This window comes from Mixophyes fleayi, chromosome 10 (genome assembly GCF_038048845.1).
Source record: "Mixophyes fleayi isolate aMixFle1 chromosome 10, aMixFle1.hap1, whole genome shotgun sequence".
NCBI lineage: Eukaryota > Metazoa > Chordata > Amphibia > Anura > Limnodynastidae > Mixophyes > Mixophyes fleayi.
This window is the reverse complement of record NC_134411.1, coordinates 79,299,382-79,317,412: the sequence shown is the minus strand read 5'-3', so window position 1 is coordinate 79,317,412 and position 18,031 is coordinate 79,299,382. Positions and strand designations below refer to the sequence as shown.

The 18,031-nt window shown below is 46.3% G+C and overlaps 1 protein-coding gene across 3 annotated transcripts in view; it reads left to right on the top strand.

The window, feature by feature from the left end:
* The window catches only part of CPNE2 (copine 2), an 85,153-nt gene that overhangs the window by 59,531 nt on the left and 7,591 nt on the right, over nucleotides 1-18,031 (top strand). For all 3 annotated transcript variants that reach the window (XM_075188965.1, XM_075188964.1, XM_075188966.1), the window contains exons 7-12: nucleotides 3,215-3,304; nucleotides 3,746-3,844; nucleotides 4,941-5,027; nucleotides 6,249-6,308; nucleotides 9,147-9,280; nucleotides 17,550-17,604. In XM_075188965.1, the coding sequence (XP_075045066.1) occupies nucleotides 3,215-3,304; nucleotides 3,746-3,844; nucleotides 4,941-5,027; nucleotides 6,249-6,308; nucleotides 9,147-9,280; nucleotides 17,550-17,604 (525 nt within the window). The remainder of the gene's footprint in view (nucleotides 1-3,214; nucleotides 3,305-3,745; nucleotides 3,845-4,940; nucleotides 5,028-6,248; nucleotides 6,309-9,146; nucleotides 9,281-17,549; nucleotides 17,605-18,031) is intronic.

The following is an 18,031-nucleotide window of genomic DNA, read 5'->3' as shown; positions in this document are numbered from 1 at the left end:
GCTCTCTTTCTCTCTTTCTCTCTGCTCTCTTTCTCTCTGCTTTCTTTCTCTCTTTCTCTCTGCTTTCTTTCTCTCTTTCTCTCTGCTCTCTTTCTCTCTTTCTCTCTGCTTTCTTTCTCTCTTTCTCTCTGCTCTCTTTCTCTCTTTCTCTCTGCTCTCTTTCTCTCTTTCTCTCTGCTCTCTTTCTCTCTTCCTCTCTGCTCTCTTTCTCTCTGCTCTCTTTCTCTCTTTCTCTCTGCTCTCTGCTCTCTTTCTATCTGCTCTCTTTCTCTCTTTCTCTCTGCTTTCTTTCTCTCTGCTCTCTTTCTCTCTGCTCTCTTTCTCTCTTCCTCTCTGCTCTCTTTCTCTCTGCTCTCTTTCTCTCTGCTCTCTTTCTCTCTGCTCTCTTTCTCTCTGCTCTCTTTCTCTCTGCTCTCTTTCTCTCTGCTCTCTTTCTCTCTGCTCTCTTTCTCTCTGCTCTCTTTCTTTCTCTCTCTCTGTGTCTCTGTCTCTCTGCTCTCTTTCTCTCTTTCTCTCTTTCTCTCTGCTCTCTTTCTCTCTGCTCTCTTTCTCTCTGCTCTCTTTCTCTCTGCTCTCTTTCTCTCTGCTCTCTTTCTCTCTGCTCTCTTTCTCTCTTCCTCTCTGCTCTCTTTCTCTCTTTCTCTCTGCTCTCTTTCTCTCTGCTCTCTTTCTCTCTGCTCTCTTTCTCTCTGCTCTCTTTCTCTCTTCCTCTCTGCTCTCTTTCTCTCTTTCTCTCTGCTCTCTTTCTCTCTGCTCTCTTTCTCTCTGCTCTCTTTCTCTCTTTCTCTCTTTCTCTCTGCTCTCTTTCTCTCTGCTCTCTTTCTCTCTGCTCTCTTTCTCTCTGCTCTCTTTCTCTCTGCTCTCTTTCTCTCTTGCTCTCTTTCTCTCTGCTCTCTTTCTCTCTGCTCTCTTTCTCTCTGCTCTCTTTCTCTCTGCTCTCTTTCTCTCTGCTCTCTTTCTCTCTGTCTCTGCTCTCTTTCTCTCTGCTCTCTTTCTCTCTGCTCTCTTTCTCTCTGCTCTCTTTCTCTCTGCTCTCTTTCTCTCTGCTCTCTTTCTCTCTGCTCTCTTTCTCTCTGCTCTCTTTCTCTCTGCTCTCTTTCTCTCTGCTCTCTTTCTTTCTCTCTCTCTGTGTCTCTGTCTCTCTGCTCTCTTTCTCTCTGCTCTCTTTCTCTCTGCTCTCTTTCTCTCTGCTCTCTTTCTCTCTGCTCTCTTTCTCTCTGCTCTCTTTCTCTCTGCTCTCTTTCTCTCTGCTCTCTTTCTCTCTGCTCTCTTTCTCTCTTTCTCTCTGCTCTCTTTCTCTCTTTCTCTCTGCTCTCTTGCTCTCTTTCTCTCTGCTCTCTTGCTCTCTTTCTCTCTGCTCTCTTTCTCTCTGCTCTCTTTCTCTCTGCTCTCTTTCTCTCTGCTCTCTTTCTCTCTGCTCTCTTTCTCTCTGCTCTCTTTCTCTCTTCCTCTCTGCTCTCTTTCTCTCTGCTCTCTTTCTCTCTGCTCTCTTTCTCTCTGCTCTCTTTCTCTCTGCTCTCTTTCTCTCTGCTCTCTTTCTCTCTGCTCTCTTTCTCTCTGCTCTCTTTCTCTCTGCTCTCTTTCTTTCTCTCTCTCTGTGTCTCTGTCTCTCTGCTCTCTTTCTCTCTTTCTCTCTTTCTCTCTGCTCTCTTTCTCTCTGCTCTCTTTCTCTCTGCTCTCTTTCTCTCTGCTCTCTTTCTCTCTGCTCTCTTTCTCTCTGCTCTCTTTCTCTCTGCTCTCTTTCTCTCTTCCTCTCTGCTCTCTTTCTCTCTTTCTCTCTGCTCTCTTTCTCTCTGCTCTCTTTCTCTCTGCTCTCTTTCTCTCTGCTCTCTTTCTCTCTTCCTCTCTGCTCTCTTTCTCTCTTTCTCTCTGCTCTCTTTCTCTCTGCTCTCTTTCTCTCTGCTCTCTTTCTCTCTTTCTCTCTTTCTCTCTGCTCTCTTTCTCTCTGCTCTCTTTCTCTCTGCTCTCTTTCTCTCTGCTCTCTTTCTCTCTGCTCTCTTTCTCTCTGCTCTCTTTCTCTCTTGCTCTCTTTCTCTCTGCTCTCTTTCTCTCTGCTCTCTTTCTCTCTGCTCTCTTTCTCTCTGCTCTCTTTCTCTCTGTCTCTGCTCTCTTTCTCTCTGCTCTCTTTCTCTCTGCTCTCTTTCTCTCTGCTCTCTTTCTCTCTGCTCTCTTTCTCTCTGCTCTTTCTCTCTGCTCTCTTTCTCTCTGCTCTCTTTCTCTCTGCTCTCTTTCTTTCTCTCTCTCTGTGTCTCTGTCTCTCTGCTCTCTTTCTCTCTGCTCTCTTTCTCTCTGCTCTCTTTCTCTCTGCTCTCTTTCTCTCTGCTCTCTTTCTCTCTGCTCTCTTTCTCTCTGCTCTCTTTCTCTCTGCTCTCTTTCTCTCTTTCTCTCTGCTCTCTTTCTCTTTCTCTCTGCTCTCTTGCTCTCTTTCTCTCTGCTCTCTTTCTCTCTGCTCTCTTTCTCTCTGCTCTCTTTCTCTCTGCTCTCTTTCTCTCTGCTCTCTTTCTCTCTGCTCTCTTTCTCTCTTCCTCTCTGCTCTCTTTCTCTCTTTCTCTTTCTCTCTTTCTCTCTGCTCTCTTTCTCTCTGCTCTCTTTCTCTCTGCTCTCTTTCTCTCTTCCTCTCTGCTCTCTTTCTCTCTTTCTCTCTGCTCTCTTTCTCTCTGCTCTCTTTCTCTCTGCTCTCTTTCTCTCTTTCTCTCTGCTCTCTTTCTCTCTGCTCTCTTTCTCTCTGCTCTCTTTCTCTCTGCTCTCTTTCTCTCTGCTCTCTTTCTCTCTGCTCTCTTTCTCTCTTGCTCTCTTGCTCTCTTGCTCTCTTGCTCTCTTTCTCTCTGCTCTCTTTCTCTCTGCTCTCTTTCTCTCTTTCTCGCTGCTCTCTTTCTCGCTGCTCTCTTTCTCGCTGTCTCTGCTCTCTTTCTCTCTTTCTCTTTTTCTCGCTGTCTCTCGCTCTCTTTCTCGCTGTCTCTCGCGCTCGCTCTCTTTCTGTGTTTGTCTCTGTCTCTTTCTCTTTTATCATTTGTCTACAGAAGGTAAATAACCAGCAGATAACTTTACACTGTTCTCAGATGTTTAGTGACAGCAGCAGCCATGAAACAGGATAAACAGCAAATGCACCAATGCCCCACAGATAAAGGGATAGAACTTTATGCTGCAGGGAAATGTTTGTCTGCTTCTTAAAGTGCACGATTTATAACTGCTTAACCAGTTGTCTCACCTTCAGGTCATAAAATACACTCTGGACCCGGTGTGGAAGCCGTTCACCGTACCCTTACAGTCTCTGTGCAATGGAGATATCGAGAAACCAATAAAGGTAACAATCGAGTAATAGCTGATTCTGAAAACAATACATCGGTTAACAGACTTTTACAAGGTCGCTTCTCTGTCTGAGAGATGATTTGTTTAATAAATGAGGCATTTTAGGTGTATTGGGCAGTGCTGAGCTCATTCATATGTTAGCTTACTTTGTTGTCAATATCATTTACAGTCTTATTTAACCTAAACACAGGTTGGTTCTAATTGGAGAACTATAAAAGATGAAATATTCACACTATAAACACAAGATTTAGTTACCTTTTTAGAACTGCGCGGTAATGACTCACATGTTAATGACATAGTCATGTTGGACAGAGCTCTGCCTCTACTCTGCCGTTATTTGTTGGAGTTGCTATATTCTCTTTAATAAATAATAATATTGTTTCTCAACTAAAGCTCAACTTTAATGAGTGCTGATGTTGTGTGGTTGTTTTCACAGGTCATGTGCTTTGACTATGACAATGATGGAGGACATGACTTCATTGGGGAGTTTCAGACCACAGCAATAAAGATGTGTGAGGCTCGTGATTCCAAGTCTGTGAGTACCCTCTGGTTACATTGTCTGTGGGGTTCAATGTCATCTGCTTGTCAGTGATACACACATTAATCTACCCTCCTATCCGCCCATGACATGCCTCCCATCCTACAGTCTCCTGACCCTAGAGGTCCTTTATTATACAGCCACAATCAACAGTCTGGCAGTAAAATCTCTTCAAGTCAGATGCTTGGTTACATAGGGAGAGGAATCCGTAGCAGAAAGAAGTAAAAATGCCACTGTATAGGTCAGGCCTATCCCCAGCATGCTTTGCCGGTAGACAACCAGCAGATAGCTGGAAGGGCATGCTGGGACTTGTAGTTTCACAACACCTGGAGGGCCACAGGTTGGACAGGCCTGTTAATAGGTCATTGGTACGGCCTCATCTAAAATATTTGGTTCAGTTTTGGAGGTCATATCTCCAGAAGGATATAAAGACATTAGAGACTGTACAAAGAAGGGCAACTAAAATAGTGTATGGCCTACAGCACAAAACTTACCCGGAAAGACTAAAATATCTTATATGTAATATGTATAGTTTGGAGCAGAGAAGGGACATGATAGAAACATTCAAATAAATCAATGGTTTCAACAAGGTACAGGAGGGAAACATTCTTCAAAGGAAGAGAAGTACTAGAACACGAGGACATGAGCTGACACTGGGGGGGAAGTAGGTTCAGAGGAAATTTGAGGAAAAAGGACTTCACAGAAAGGGTAGTGGATAAGTGGGAGATACACAATGAGATTTTGCCTTTATGGTATGGGGTCTTATAATGAGCTTGAACAGCTGGAGGCTGCACAGATTTAAAAGCACTTCTATTTAGCTGGAGTCTGTATAGATATGTTATTCATGCAGCCGTAACAGATTTTTACACCAAACATTCAAAGTTTACTTTTAAACTCTACAACAAAATAAACAATGAATAGTGCAAGACACCGATACACACACAATGGTCCTCTCTCCGATGACACTGTGATGTTTTTCTGCCCTATATCCCACGAAGCCTCATCGTGAGATGCTATGATGGGACATCACTAACATTTGAGTCTTCCCCTAAATGTCATTTCTCTATTAAGTAATTTGTGGTCATCATTTCAGGTAGAAATTGACTGTATTAATCCAAAGAAACAAAAGAAAAAGAGGAACTACAAAAACTCTGGTGTAATCATCATTAAATTTTGTAAGGTAAGGACCACATGCTGGACATTGGGTGCTGTTTGTCCTACTGGTCAGTGGGTGCTGTGTGACGTGCTGGTCAGTGGGTGCTGTCTGACGTGCTGGTCAGTGGGTGCTGTGTGATGTGCTGGTCAGTGGGTGCTGTCTGACGTGTTGGTCAGTGGGTGCTGTCTGACGTGTTGGTCAGTGGGTGCTGTCTGACGTGTTGGTCAGTGGGTGCTGTCTGACGTGTTGGTCAGTGGGTGCTGTCTGACGTGCTGGTCAGTGGGTTCTGTCTGACGTGCTGGTCAGTGGGTGCTGTGTGATGTGCTGGTCAGTGGGTGCTGTGTGACGTGTTGGTCAGTGGGTGCTGTGTGACGTGCTGGTCAGTGGGTGCTGTTTGTCCTGCTGGTCAGTGGGTGCAGGACAGTGGGTGCTGTGTGACGTGCTGGTCAGTGGGTGCTGTTTGTCCTGCTGGTCAGTGGGTGCAGGTCAGTGGGTGCTGTGTGACGTGCTGGTCAGTGGGTGCTGTTTGTCGTGCTGGTCAGTGGGTGCTGTTTGTCGTGCTGGTCAGTGGGTGCTGTTTGTCGTGCTGGTCAGTGGGTGCTGTTTGTCGTGCTGGTCAGTGGGTGCTGTTTGTCCCGCTGGTCAGTGGGTGCTGTGTGACGTGCTGGGCAGCGGGTGCTGTGTGACGTGCTGGGCAGTGGGTGCTGTGTGACGTGCTGGGCAGTGGGTGCTGTGTGACGTGCTGGGCAGTGGGTGCTGTGTGACGTGCTGGGCAGCGGGTGCGGCGTGACGTGCTGGGCAGCGGGTGCTGTGTGACTGGCTGGGCAGCGGGTGCTGTTTGTCCTGATGGGCAGCGGGTGCTGTTTGTCCTGCTGGGCAGTGGTGTCCATTTTAATTTTGGAACTTATTAATTTAGAAGAATGAATTGACAGTTGCTCATTGACAAGTTTTGGATTGCAGTGCTATGTGTGACCCTTAAAACTAATACACACTTTAACCCAGATAGCCCAAAACATAATGTAAGTAAATGGACCTGTACACAAACATTTGCTTAGAGTCAATTCCAGTGTTGTCTGCAGTGTTCTGAGTGTACACACTGGGTACACACTAAAGGTGTTCTATGGAAGCTCTCTTTACACTGTGCTGTAGGGAGGTCTGAGAACAAGCTTCCAATGCTCTATTAGCTTTACATGCGTATTACATAATTATTTCCTAACATCACTGATATACATGTATTTCTTACAGATTACAAGAGATTACTCTTTCCTTGACTACATACTGGGAGGATGTCAGTTAATGTTTACAGTAAGTAATTCAGGTTCCCCTCTGTATGACCATATAACCTGTGAATAGCAAACAACACTGTTTGTATAGTTTACACTGTCCACTCTCTTCATGTGAGATGTGATCTGACCTGCAAAGTCACATTACAACAGGTAATGCCGCTACAGTTGCCTAGGAGTTTAACAGTAGACTCCCATATTAGGAATGTAATATCTTTTCTACATACAGAAAGTCATACTATCATTAGCATGTGCTACAAATGTTTAATTTAATGTATGTGAACTTATACATACATATTTTTAATTAAAAAAAAATCTCTTGTCCTATTGATCCAGCTTGTATTGTAGGTTTACTGTCACTTTAAGTGTGAGTTTCTTCACAAATACATTGCTTTTTACTAGACCTGTGGGCTATTCTATCAACCTGATGGGTTCTATAGAAAGCACAGTGTGTACAAATATATAATGATATCACTTCAGAGGTCACTGGGAAGCTCATCTCTCATGATAAAATATGTTTTCAGAATCCGGATGATGTCGCCCGTGTCCTCGCACCGTTTTCTTACAGTGAAAGCTGCCTTCCCCAGGCTGGTTGTTTATCAGATTGTCCTTGTGGTACAACAGTAGAATACAGTTGACCTTTATGTAAAAAGCACATCATATTCAAGTTTATTAAATCTCACTGTGCCCTAGGTGAGCGTTCGCTCATACACAGCTCTCCTAATACTCTTTTTGAAGAGTTCAGCACTGAGCAATGAGGATGTTAATAAAGTCATTTAAGAGCAATGAGTAATGTTTGCACTAGCTATGTCAATAGCACAGTGCAAGTTATTGTTTTAAGTGGTCTGGATGCAATTTTCATTTTTTTTTTCATACTCCATGCAAGGACAATTGCCCAGTACCACTTCCTATTTTATGTCAGATGCAATTCTCAGTATCTGTGAACAACTCTCCTATTGATCTGAATGCTGGATTCAGTTGTCACTATCTCTTTGTATTATGTTGCATTGAACAACTGCACACAGTGCCACATCTTTTTATCCAGAAGTGGAAGTAGCAAGCTGTGGGCCCCGGTGCAAGGGGGAGGGAACTGGGACCCCCGACTTTCTGCATCTGCCATGCAGCGGGCCCCATTATCTCCATGAGCCCCGGTGCACCAATGGTAGTTCCGACACTGTTTTGATCTGTATGTGCAATGCAGTTCTCAGTATCTGTTTGCTGTATTCATGGACATCTACATAGTACCACACCTCTTGTTCTTTATGCTGGAGTTCATTCTCAGTATCTGTTCTCATCCTGTAGAATGGAAAATTGCACAGTGTCACTTCTATTTTTTTATTCTTAGATGCACATGCAAAGCAGCAAAGTGGCCCTTTAAACTGCATCTTGAAGTTGGCAACTATGCAATGGCTTAAGCTAGGTACACACTACAGAATTTTCCACCAACTTTACATGCGATCGATGGTCCGATCGCTCGGTCCATGGACTGCATACACACTAGCCTTGTTTAGGACGATAAAGGGAAGAGCGGACGTCCCTTTAGCGACTTTTTACAGCCATGTTGTCGTGAGCAGAGACTCTAATTTTGTACTCACTGTTGTGGATCGGTCGGAAGTTTATACAAACTACACAACGGAAACGAGATTGGAACGAAAATATTAAACGGTACGACCAACCAAATGAGGCGACAATCTTCCATTTGGGCAGACTTTCGACCATCGTGTCACTGCACACACTGACCCGACTTTTGAACGATCGGTCGTATGTCGGCTGATTGAGCCGATTATTGGACGAAAACCCGGTAGTGTGTACCCAGCTTTAGAGTTCAGACACAACCCTATTAGTCAGCCCTGGCTGTATAATAGCCACTGATAAAGGCTTTCTGTTGATACAGGTTATCATACACCATTAACAACAAGCCGCTTGCCACGTAAGATGACATTTGCAGTATAGCAACAACCGAAGGGCCAAATAAAGTCTTTTTGTACATTACACATCTGTTAGCCGCGGCGGCTGCTTTCATCTTCCCAGAGGTTGTAAAGCCGCTGAACCAGCTGAAAAGGAAGTTGTGGTATTAAACGGCAACATGACAATTTATTGTACAGCATTAAGAGAAACTGAAGCAAACACTAGGGAGAATTACAGCACTTGAGTCTGTACAGACAAACGTGTATATACACAAACATTGGCTCTAAGAATGCAGATGAAGCATCTGTATATGAGACAAAAGACAGCCACACAATTTGCCTCTAACCGCACCAGGTTCTCCTTTTAGAACAAAGGGACAGGTGCAATTAAAAAACCAAGTTTTGGCTCTGCATGTAGTGTAGATCCTGTGCACACTCAGAAAGTACCCAGTCGCACCTCATGTCTCTGTTAAACCTGATTCAGCTGTGTATAACTTGCTTGCACGTTAATGTGAATTCATAACCTAGAAACTAATAATCAGTTCACTCGGAACTAATGTCATAACGTGGCAGAAATTGCTACATACCCAAGTAATGTAATTAGCTTGTAGAGAATTGGGTATTTATTCAGCCTAAAATGTTTGCATGTAAGGGATTGGTCTATTTTGAGACAGTACTTGGTACAATAGCACGCATGTTCTGTAATCCATAGCAAGCAATTAAATATTACACTTGATCAGTTTAGTGTACATTACAGCACAAAGCTATTATCTAAGCATTATTCGTATATAAACTAGAAAGGGGGCTTTGTACATGAAGACCCTGACAGTGTTTTTTTTGTGATATATACAAGCAGACGTATGAAAAAAGGGAATAACACACCTTATATAGCAAACGTGTGTGTTGTGGAATTATTTCTATTAAATGAAACCTTATATTTGTTTTATGCTTAGGTTGGAATTGACTTCACAGCATCAAATGGAAATCCCCGAGATTCCTCGTCTCTACATTACATCAACCCCATGGGCACAAATGAATACCTTTCTGCACTGTGGTCTGTAGGACAGATCATCCAGGATTATGATTCGTAAGTAATAACATTTACAACTATCACAGTGTTGGCCCTGGCAAGATGCAGGGGACGGCCGATGCACGGAGCGTCCGATGCAGGGAGCAGCCGATGCAGGGAGCGCCCCATGCATGGAGGGAGCGCCCCATGCACGGAGCAGCCGTTGCACAGAGCAGCCGATGCAGGGAGCGCCCTATGCACGGAGGGAGCGCCCCATGCACGGATCAGCCGATGCAGGGAGCGCCCCATGCACGGAGCAGCCGATGCACAGAGCAGCCGATGCAGGGAGCGCCCCATGCACGGAGCAGCCGATGCACAGAGCAGCCGATGCAGGGAGCGCCCCATGCACGGAGCAGCCGATGCACGGATGAAAATTTTCAAATTCCCAACTTGTGTAAGGATTCATTCATCAGAGAGGCCAAATTGTTCTCTCCCTTTGCCCTCAGAACAGCCTGAGTTCATTGGAGAATGGATTTACCATTATTATTTTTTATTATTATTATTATTATTGTAATTATTCTTAATCTTTTTAGTATTATTATTAACTTTTATTTACATAGCACCAACATACTAAGCAAACACAGTAATGAAACAAGACTGAGTATTAACATACAGCCGTATAAGGGCTCTGCTCACAACCTTACAATCTGATGAATATAGGAGTTTGAGAAATGAGGTTAAGTGCCACAGATATTGTATTGGTCCAGCTTAGATTGCAGTGGTTAAAAATGTAGGACTGGTCGCTTTGCCCAGATCTAAGGTGAGCTCGATCTATATTGTCAGCTATTTCCGGCAATGATTACCATAAAAGATGCAGTCAGTCTACATAGATTTATTTGGTAGGTGAACTGGAAAGCCATAAGAAGTCTTAATGCTAAGACCATAGCTCCATTCTTATGCATTTTCTATGATTTACTCATTTTTACATAGTTCTTAAGAACATGGATTAATATATGTTTTACACTCTTCTCATTGATCTTTGTGGTAGAGCAGCAGTAACCATCCTCAATAGATAATATATTGTGTTACAGTTAGTATATAGGGTCAGGTTACTGCTAATAGCTAATATTTTGCTGACTGGCTATTTTTAAACTGTTATGGTTGCTGACTGGCTATTTTTAAACTGTTATGGTTTACATGACCGTAAATCATAGATGTCTAGTAACTATAGTAGGGCTGCAAGCTAAAAGCAGCAATGCTATATTTATCTTACATATATTTTATAGTATTAAGAAAATCTGACTTCACTAACACTTACTGTATAGCTGAATCTATCAACAAAACGGATAATTCCACTTTCAAACAAGTGGCTTCTATCTTCATCATCACCATTTATTTACATAGCGCCGCTGATTCCGCAGCGCTGTACAAAGAACTCATTCACATCAGTCCCTGCCCCATTGGAGCTTACAGTCTAAATTCCCTAACATACATACATACATACATACATACAGAGACAGACTAGGGTCAGTTTTGATAGCAACCAATTAACCTACCAGTATGTTTTTGGAGTGTGGGAGGAAACCAGAGCACCTGGAGGAAACCCACGCAAACACAGGGACAACATACAAACTCCACACAGATAAGGCTATGGTCAGGAATTGAACTCATGTCCCCAGAGCTGTGAGGCAGAAGTGCTAACCACTAGGTACCATGCTTCCATTAAATATATTAGACTCAATCATACATATTTGCCAAATCAACATGGTACCTGTGAGTTGTACTCTGGAAGATACAGGAATGCCTGGGCTACAGTGAAGTAATATTGTTAAGTTACATTGCTCTGGGTAACAGACACCGTTCTACAGCCTCAAGACTGTCTGTCCAGCTCCCTACCACTGCACAGTCTATTTTGTGTTATCTTTTAAGTAGTTGTTAACTCTGAGCAAGTATGATTCAGCCGGAAGCTGCTCTAACCATGCTTTAGGCACCGGTGGTGATGATACCTCAGGGTAGAGACTGATATTTTTAGTGCTGCTAATGGATGCATGTATTTAGTGGCTGATGGGAGTTGTAGTGTTTTGCCACAATCATTGCACATGCCGGAAGTCCTTTACAAAGTGCAAAACCTCCATAACCAGCTTTGAATCTGCCGTTGACCTTGATTTGCGCGAGTGCACGTAGATATATGTAGAGGTGCATGGGTTTTTGCACAAGCAGAGGACATTGGGTGGAATGAGGATGTTTCTTGCAAAGTACGGAGTAGGTGCATTGATACACCGAAATGTGTAGTGAGATTAATCTTGAAATAGATAAAGAGGTACTGAGGGCACATTTTTAGGGGTGTTCCTTTCTATGCAGACCGGCTCATGGCCATTTCCATTTTCACAAATTCAGAGCTTGTGGTCTTTAGGGTCTTGTCCTATACATTTAATGCGACTTGTTTTGTGAGTCAATTATTGTCACTTTCGTGGTGTTCCTTCAGAAAAACGTGGGAGTCGGGAGATGTTCCTCTTGTTTGGTACTCTGTGTTCCTGTTCTCAGCTCAGTGGATCCATCCTAGAGTAGCTTTATGCCGTGGTGGAAGCAGATGGAAGATAAGACACAGACGGCCTGAGTCATTAAGGAAAGTAAAGCAAAAAAATGAGTAACTTTGAACCTCGGCAGAACCATGTTGTATTGGAGGGGAAGGTAAATTTAAAATGTGAGGATATATTTCTAGTTGGGGTAGAGCATGTCCTAGATCAATTTTTAATGTCAGTGTAAAAATAAAGCTATCAAGGATTTGCATCCTACATGAAAAAACAGCCAGTATATTCCTTATGTGCAAAATATTAAACCAATTTGCACCCCTTGCATTACAACATGGTTTTGCCAAGGTTCAAAGTTACTCATTTTTTTGCTTTACTTTCTTTAATGAATCAGGCCCAGAATGTGTGTCATGTACAATGTCCTCAGTGTGGAATTGGTGGTGAAGAAGGAGGTCATAGTATAGCTCAGTGGATTCCAAACTTTTTCAGTTCAAGGCACCCTTATGGTCAAAAATTTTTAAAGGCACCCCTAAGCCAAAATAATTACCAAGTAGCCCTCTTGCCTTGCTTACCACTGACCCTGGCCGAAGCACCTCTGTGAGGTCTCCATGGCACCCCAGGGAGCCTAGGCGCACAATTTGGGAACCACTGGTATAGCGCATTACCTGTTATAGCTCTCTTGCTTCTCAGCTATTATTGTCTTTAATAGTAAAGGCAGATGTGAGGTGTTTTGCAGAGCCGCATCTAGTGTCGGAACTGATGAGCAGAGCCGCATCTAGTGTCGGAACTGATGAGCAGAGCCGCATCTAGTGTCGGAACTGATGAGCAGAGCCGCATCTAGTGTCGGAACTGATGAGCAGAGCCGCATCTAGTGTCGGAACTGATGAGCAGAGCCGCGTCTAGTGTCGGAACTGATGAGCAGAGCCGCGTCTAGTGTCGGAACTCTTCTTCACTCCGACCATCCACAATTTATGGCTACAGTTGTTTTGAAGCACAGTTAGTGAGAGGGCATGGGCTTAAGTTTGTGGCTAACATTATAACTTATATTACTAAAGGTGTGTAATTAGTTGCAGATGACGTATGCCCTCACCCTTGAATCTATAAGAACTTATACCTATTGGTGGGTTGCTATATGTGGTGTTCCAAGGACGAGTGGGGCAAAGTTGTAGAAAATGTGTCATGTTACATTTGTATTCTCAGCAATCTGAAAGAATGACACACACACAACAAAACTGTCCATATGTACAAGCCCTAAAAATGATATTTACATACACCGTCATATCACTGTTTAAACGACATTGCTCACAGCCTTACACTAGGTTGCTTATCATATAACTCATATCATATAAATATTATGTACTGAGCTTTTATAATATATATTTATGCTGATAAATAATAAATCGCCTAATCTCATGTTGTGACGGGCAGTGTGAACACATAGAAGTCTGTTTGATTGTAGTTGCATCATTAATCTATTCCAGTGTAACCTGATAAAAGAACTATACAAAATACTTCCTTCAACACTTATGAGGTGACTCTAGGGTATATACCTACTGGTGTTTGAATTACGCATTTAAATCACATGTAGAACTAACAAGTCCTATTCAAGTAAATCCATACTAATCAGTGAGTCTACTTGTGATTTTTCTTTGTTCCATTTCTGTGTGTTTCCATATTTCAGTGCATTTGATACTGTACAGTTCTTTTGTAAAACATATATAAAACACCGGTGGGTATGTAACCTAAAGCATCTAACTCTTCAGGGAAGTGCTGGTAAATTTTAGCCCCTGGGCAAGTCTTGACTCAGCTGCCTATTAGGAACATTTTCAAGGAAATAAAATGTAGGTGACAAAGCCCAAGATAGTTCCCTATGGGACCTCCCCGGGGGCAGATGTCCACCTGCCCCCCAGCCCAGCCTGCACCTGCTCTTTCCCCTGTCTTTCAGAACTCTTCCCCCCCCTGTCCTTCAGAACTCTTCCCCCCCCCCTGTCCTTCAGCGCTTTTTCCCCCCTGTCCTTCAGCGCTTTTTCCCCCCTGTCCTTCAGAGCTCTTCCCCCCCCCCTGTCCTTCAGAGCTCTTCCCCCCCCCCCTGTCCTTCAGAGCTCTTCCCCCCCCCTGTCCTTCAGAGCTCTTCCCCCCCCCCCTGTCCTTCAGAGCTCTTCCCCCCCCCTGTCCTTCAGAGCTCTTCCCCCCCCCCCTGTCCTTCAGAGCTCTTCCCCCCCCCCTGTCCTTCAGAGCTCTTCCCCCCCCCCCCTGTCCTTCAGAGCTCTCCCCCCCCCCTGTCCTTCAGAGCTCTCCCCCCCCCCCTGTCCTTCAGAGCTCTTCCCCCCCCCCCTGTCCTTCAGAGCTCTTTCCCCCCCCCTGTCCTTCAGAGCTCTTCCCCCCCCCTGTCCTTCAGAGCTCCTCCCCCCCCCTGTCCTTCAGAGGTCTTTCTCCCCCCCCCCTGTCCTTCAGAGGTCTTTCTCCCCCCCCCTGTCCTTCAGAGGTCTTTCTCCCCCCCCCCCCTGTCCTTCAGAGGTCTTTCTCCCCCCTGTCCTTCAGAGGTCTTTCCCCCCCCCCCCCGTCCTTCAGAGGTCTTTCTCCCTCCCTGTCCTTCAGAGGTCTTTCTCCCTCCCCCCCGTCCATCAGACCTCTTTCCTTCCTCCCCCCCTGTCCTTCAGACAGCTTTCCTTCCCCCCCCCCTGTCCTTCAGACAGCTTTCCTTCCTCCCCCCCCTGTCCTTCAGACCTCTTTCCTTCCTCCCCCCCCTGTCCTTCAGACCTCTTTCCTTCCTCCTCCCCCCCTGTCCTTCAGACCTCTTTCCTTCCTCCTCCCCCCCTGTCCTTCAGACCTATTTCCTTCCTCCCCCCTCCCTGTTCTTCAGACCTCTTTCCTTCCTTCCCCCCCGACCTTCAGACCTCTTTCCTTCCTCCTCCCCCCCTGTCCTTCAGACCTCTTTCCTTCCTCCTCCCCCCCTGTCCTTCAGACCTCTTTCCTTCTTCCCCCCCTTCCTTCAGACCTCTTTCCTTCTTCCCCCCCTTCCTTCAGACCTCTTTCCTTTCTCCCCCCCTGTCCTTCAGGGGTCTTTCTCCCCCCCCTGTCCTTCAGAGGTCTTTCTCCCCCCCCTGTCCTTCAGAGGTCTTTCTCCCCCCCCTGTCCTTCAGAGGTCTTTCTCCCCCCCCCTGTCCTTCAGAGGTCTTTCTCCCCCCCCCTGTCCTTCAGAGGTCTTTCTCCCCCCCCCCTGTCCTTCAGAGGTCTTTCTCCCCCCCCCCCTGTCCTTCAGAGGTCTTTCTCCCCCCCCCCCTGTCCTTCAGAGGTCTTTCTCCCCCCCCCTGTCCTTCAGAGGTCTTTCTCCCCCCCCCTGTCCTTCAGAGGTCTTTCTCCCCCCCTGTCCTTCAGAGGTCTTTCTCCCCCCCTGTCCTTCAGAGGTCTTTCTCCCCCCCTGTCCTTCAGAGGTCTTTCTCCCCCCCTGTCCTTCAGAGGTCTTTCTCCCCCCTGTCCTTCAGAGGTCTTTCTCCCTCCCCCCGTCCATCAGACCTCTTTCCTTCCTCCCCCCCTGTCCTTCAGACCGCTTTCCTTCCTCCCCCCCCCTGTTCTTCAGACCTCTTTCCTTCCTCCCCCCCCTGTCCTTCAGACCTCTTTGCTTCTTCCTCCCCCCCTGTCCTTCAGACCTCTTTCCTTCCTCCCCCCCCTGTCCTTCAGACCTCTTTCCTTCTTCCTCCCCCCCTGTCCTTCAGACCTCTTTCCTTCCTCCCCCCTCCCCCCCTGTCCTTCAGACCTCTTTCCTTCTTCCCCCCCTTCCTTCAGACCTCTTTCCTTCCTCCCCCCCTGTCCTTCAGGGGTCTTTCTCCCCCCCCTGTCCTTCAGAGGTCTTTCTCCCCCCCCCTGTCCTTCAGAGGTCTTTCTCCCCCCCCCTGTCCTTCAGAGGTCTTTCTCCCCCCCCCCTGTCCTTCAGAGGTCTTTCTCCCCCCCCCCTGTCCTTCAGAGGTCTTTCTCCCCCCCCCTGTCCTTCAGAGGTCTTTCTCCCCCCCCCCCTGTCCTTCAGAGGTCTTTCTCCCCCCCCTGTCCTTCAGAGGTCTTTCTCCCCCCCCCTGTCCTTCAGAGGTCTTTCTTCCCCCCCTGTCCTTCAGAGGTCTTTCTCCCCCCCTGTCCTTCAGAGGTCTTTCTCCCCCCCTGTCCTTCAGAGGTCTTTCTCCCCCCCTGTCCTTCAGAGGTCTTTCTCCCCCCCTGTCCTTCAGAGGTCTTTCTCCCCCCCTGTCCTTCAGAGGTCTTTCTCCCCCCCTGTCCTTCAGAGGTCTTCCTCCCCCCCTGTCCTTCAGACCGCTTTCCTTCCTCCCCCCCCTGTTCTTCAGACCTCTTTCCTTCTTCCCCCCCTGTCCTTCAGACCTCTTTCCTTCTTCCTCCCCCCCTGTCCTTCAGACCTCTTTCCTTCCTCCCCCCTCCCCCCCTGTCCTTCAGACCTCTTTCCTTCCTCCCCCCCCCCCGCCTGTCCTTCAGACCTCTTTCCTTCCTCCCCCCCTGTCCTTCAGACCTCTTTCCTTCCTCCCCCCCTGTCCTTCAGACCTCTTTCCTTCCTCCCCCCCGTCCTTCAGACCTCTTTCCTTCCTCCCCTCCCTGTCCTTCAGACCGCTTTCCTTCCTCCCCCCCCTGTTCTTCAGACCTCTTTCCTTCCTTCCTCCCCCCCCTGTTCTTCAGACCTCTTTCCTTCCTCCCCCCCCCTGTCCATTAGACCTCTTTCCTTCTTCCTCCCCCCCTGTCCTTCAGACCTCTTTCCTTCTTCCTCCCCCCCTGTCCTTCAGACCTATTTCCTTCCTTCTTCCTCCCCCCCTGTCCTTCAGACCTATTTCCTTCCTCCCCTCCCCCCCTGTCCTTCAGACCTATTTCCTTCCTCCCCCCCCCCTGTCCTTCAGACCTCTTTCCTTCCTCCTCCCCCCCGACCTTCAGACCTCTTTCCTTCCTTCCCCCCCCCCCTCTGTCCTTCAGACCTCTTTCCTTCTTCCCCCCCTTCCTTCAGACCTCTTTCCTTCTTCCCCCCCTTCCTTCAGACCTCTTTCCTTCCTCCCCCCTGTCCTTCAGACCTCTTTCCTTCCTCCCCCCCCCCCCCCCCCCCCCGTCCTTCAGAGCTCTTCTCCCCCCCACTTCCCCTGTCCTTCAGGGCTCTTCACCCCCCCACCGTCCTGTCCTTCATAACTCTAATACCATACAATGAGGCTGAAGCAACACTGACTTCCCCATCGATATTAGGAAGGAGAAGTGTGAATAATGATAGGCGCAGTGTCCAAAATATATTACTTTTCTGGTACCTACATCATTTATCACCCCCTCCCTTCTATTTGTTTATAGCTGACAAAATTAGCCTCTTGCACACCCACAATTCTGTCCATTTGTATATAGAGAACCCCCTGTCCCTACTTGTGCCACAGGGCTCCTTTCTGAGAGCATTTGGTGGTGGCATTGTTGATGCTTGACAGTGACAGCAACACACAGCTTGATATGCGGTTCTCCTCACAGAAGAAACTTGTGCAACTCCAATGTTAAATGGTTATTCAGATATCTGCACAATGGTTACCACGGTAACGTGCACTCTTGTCTCTTGCTGGCAGAGAAAAATGGATTCCTGTCAAATTACAGAAATTCACCTCTTTTAAACCTTTAGTAAAGTATATGGAATAGGATGCAATGTTATCACAGAGATGTGAGGATATTGTGTAATTACATTCTGTGTTTTTATAATTTATAAGGTTTTTAGGATAATCTTTAATGTAATTTATAATAAGAATATACTGGAAATGTGAATGATTTCATGCCAGACAGATTTATTTTTTATTTACTTGCAGAGATAAACTGTTTCCTGCGCTGGGGTTTGGGGCACAGCTACCACCAGACTGGAAGGTAAAATGCATTCTGCTATATATGCGATAGGTGTAACCGTGTTTATGTGTCACATTGTCTCAGTGTTCTTTGGCCACTCAAGATGTTACCTGGTTGGTTGTCACACTGGGCTGTGGGTTGAGAGTAAGAGAATAACTGACAAAAGGGTGCACAAAGCTAGGGAAAATAGTGAGATGTAGGTTGAAATAGAAGTATTTCCATTGTAGAATTAGCGGCGCTATATAAAATAACTGCTGTTGCTGATATCCTGGGTAAATAATGCCTCCATATGCAGAAAGTGGGTTATATTCTACCCATAGGGGGCACTGGAGGAAAAACTATGTCCTTCATTCCCCGTAACCAGTGCCAGGCTATTTTAAGCTGGTCATACTATAACAGGGAGTCCGGCAGTAAGCAATCAGGCCCAGCCTGGTCAGCACAGGGCAGA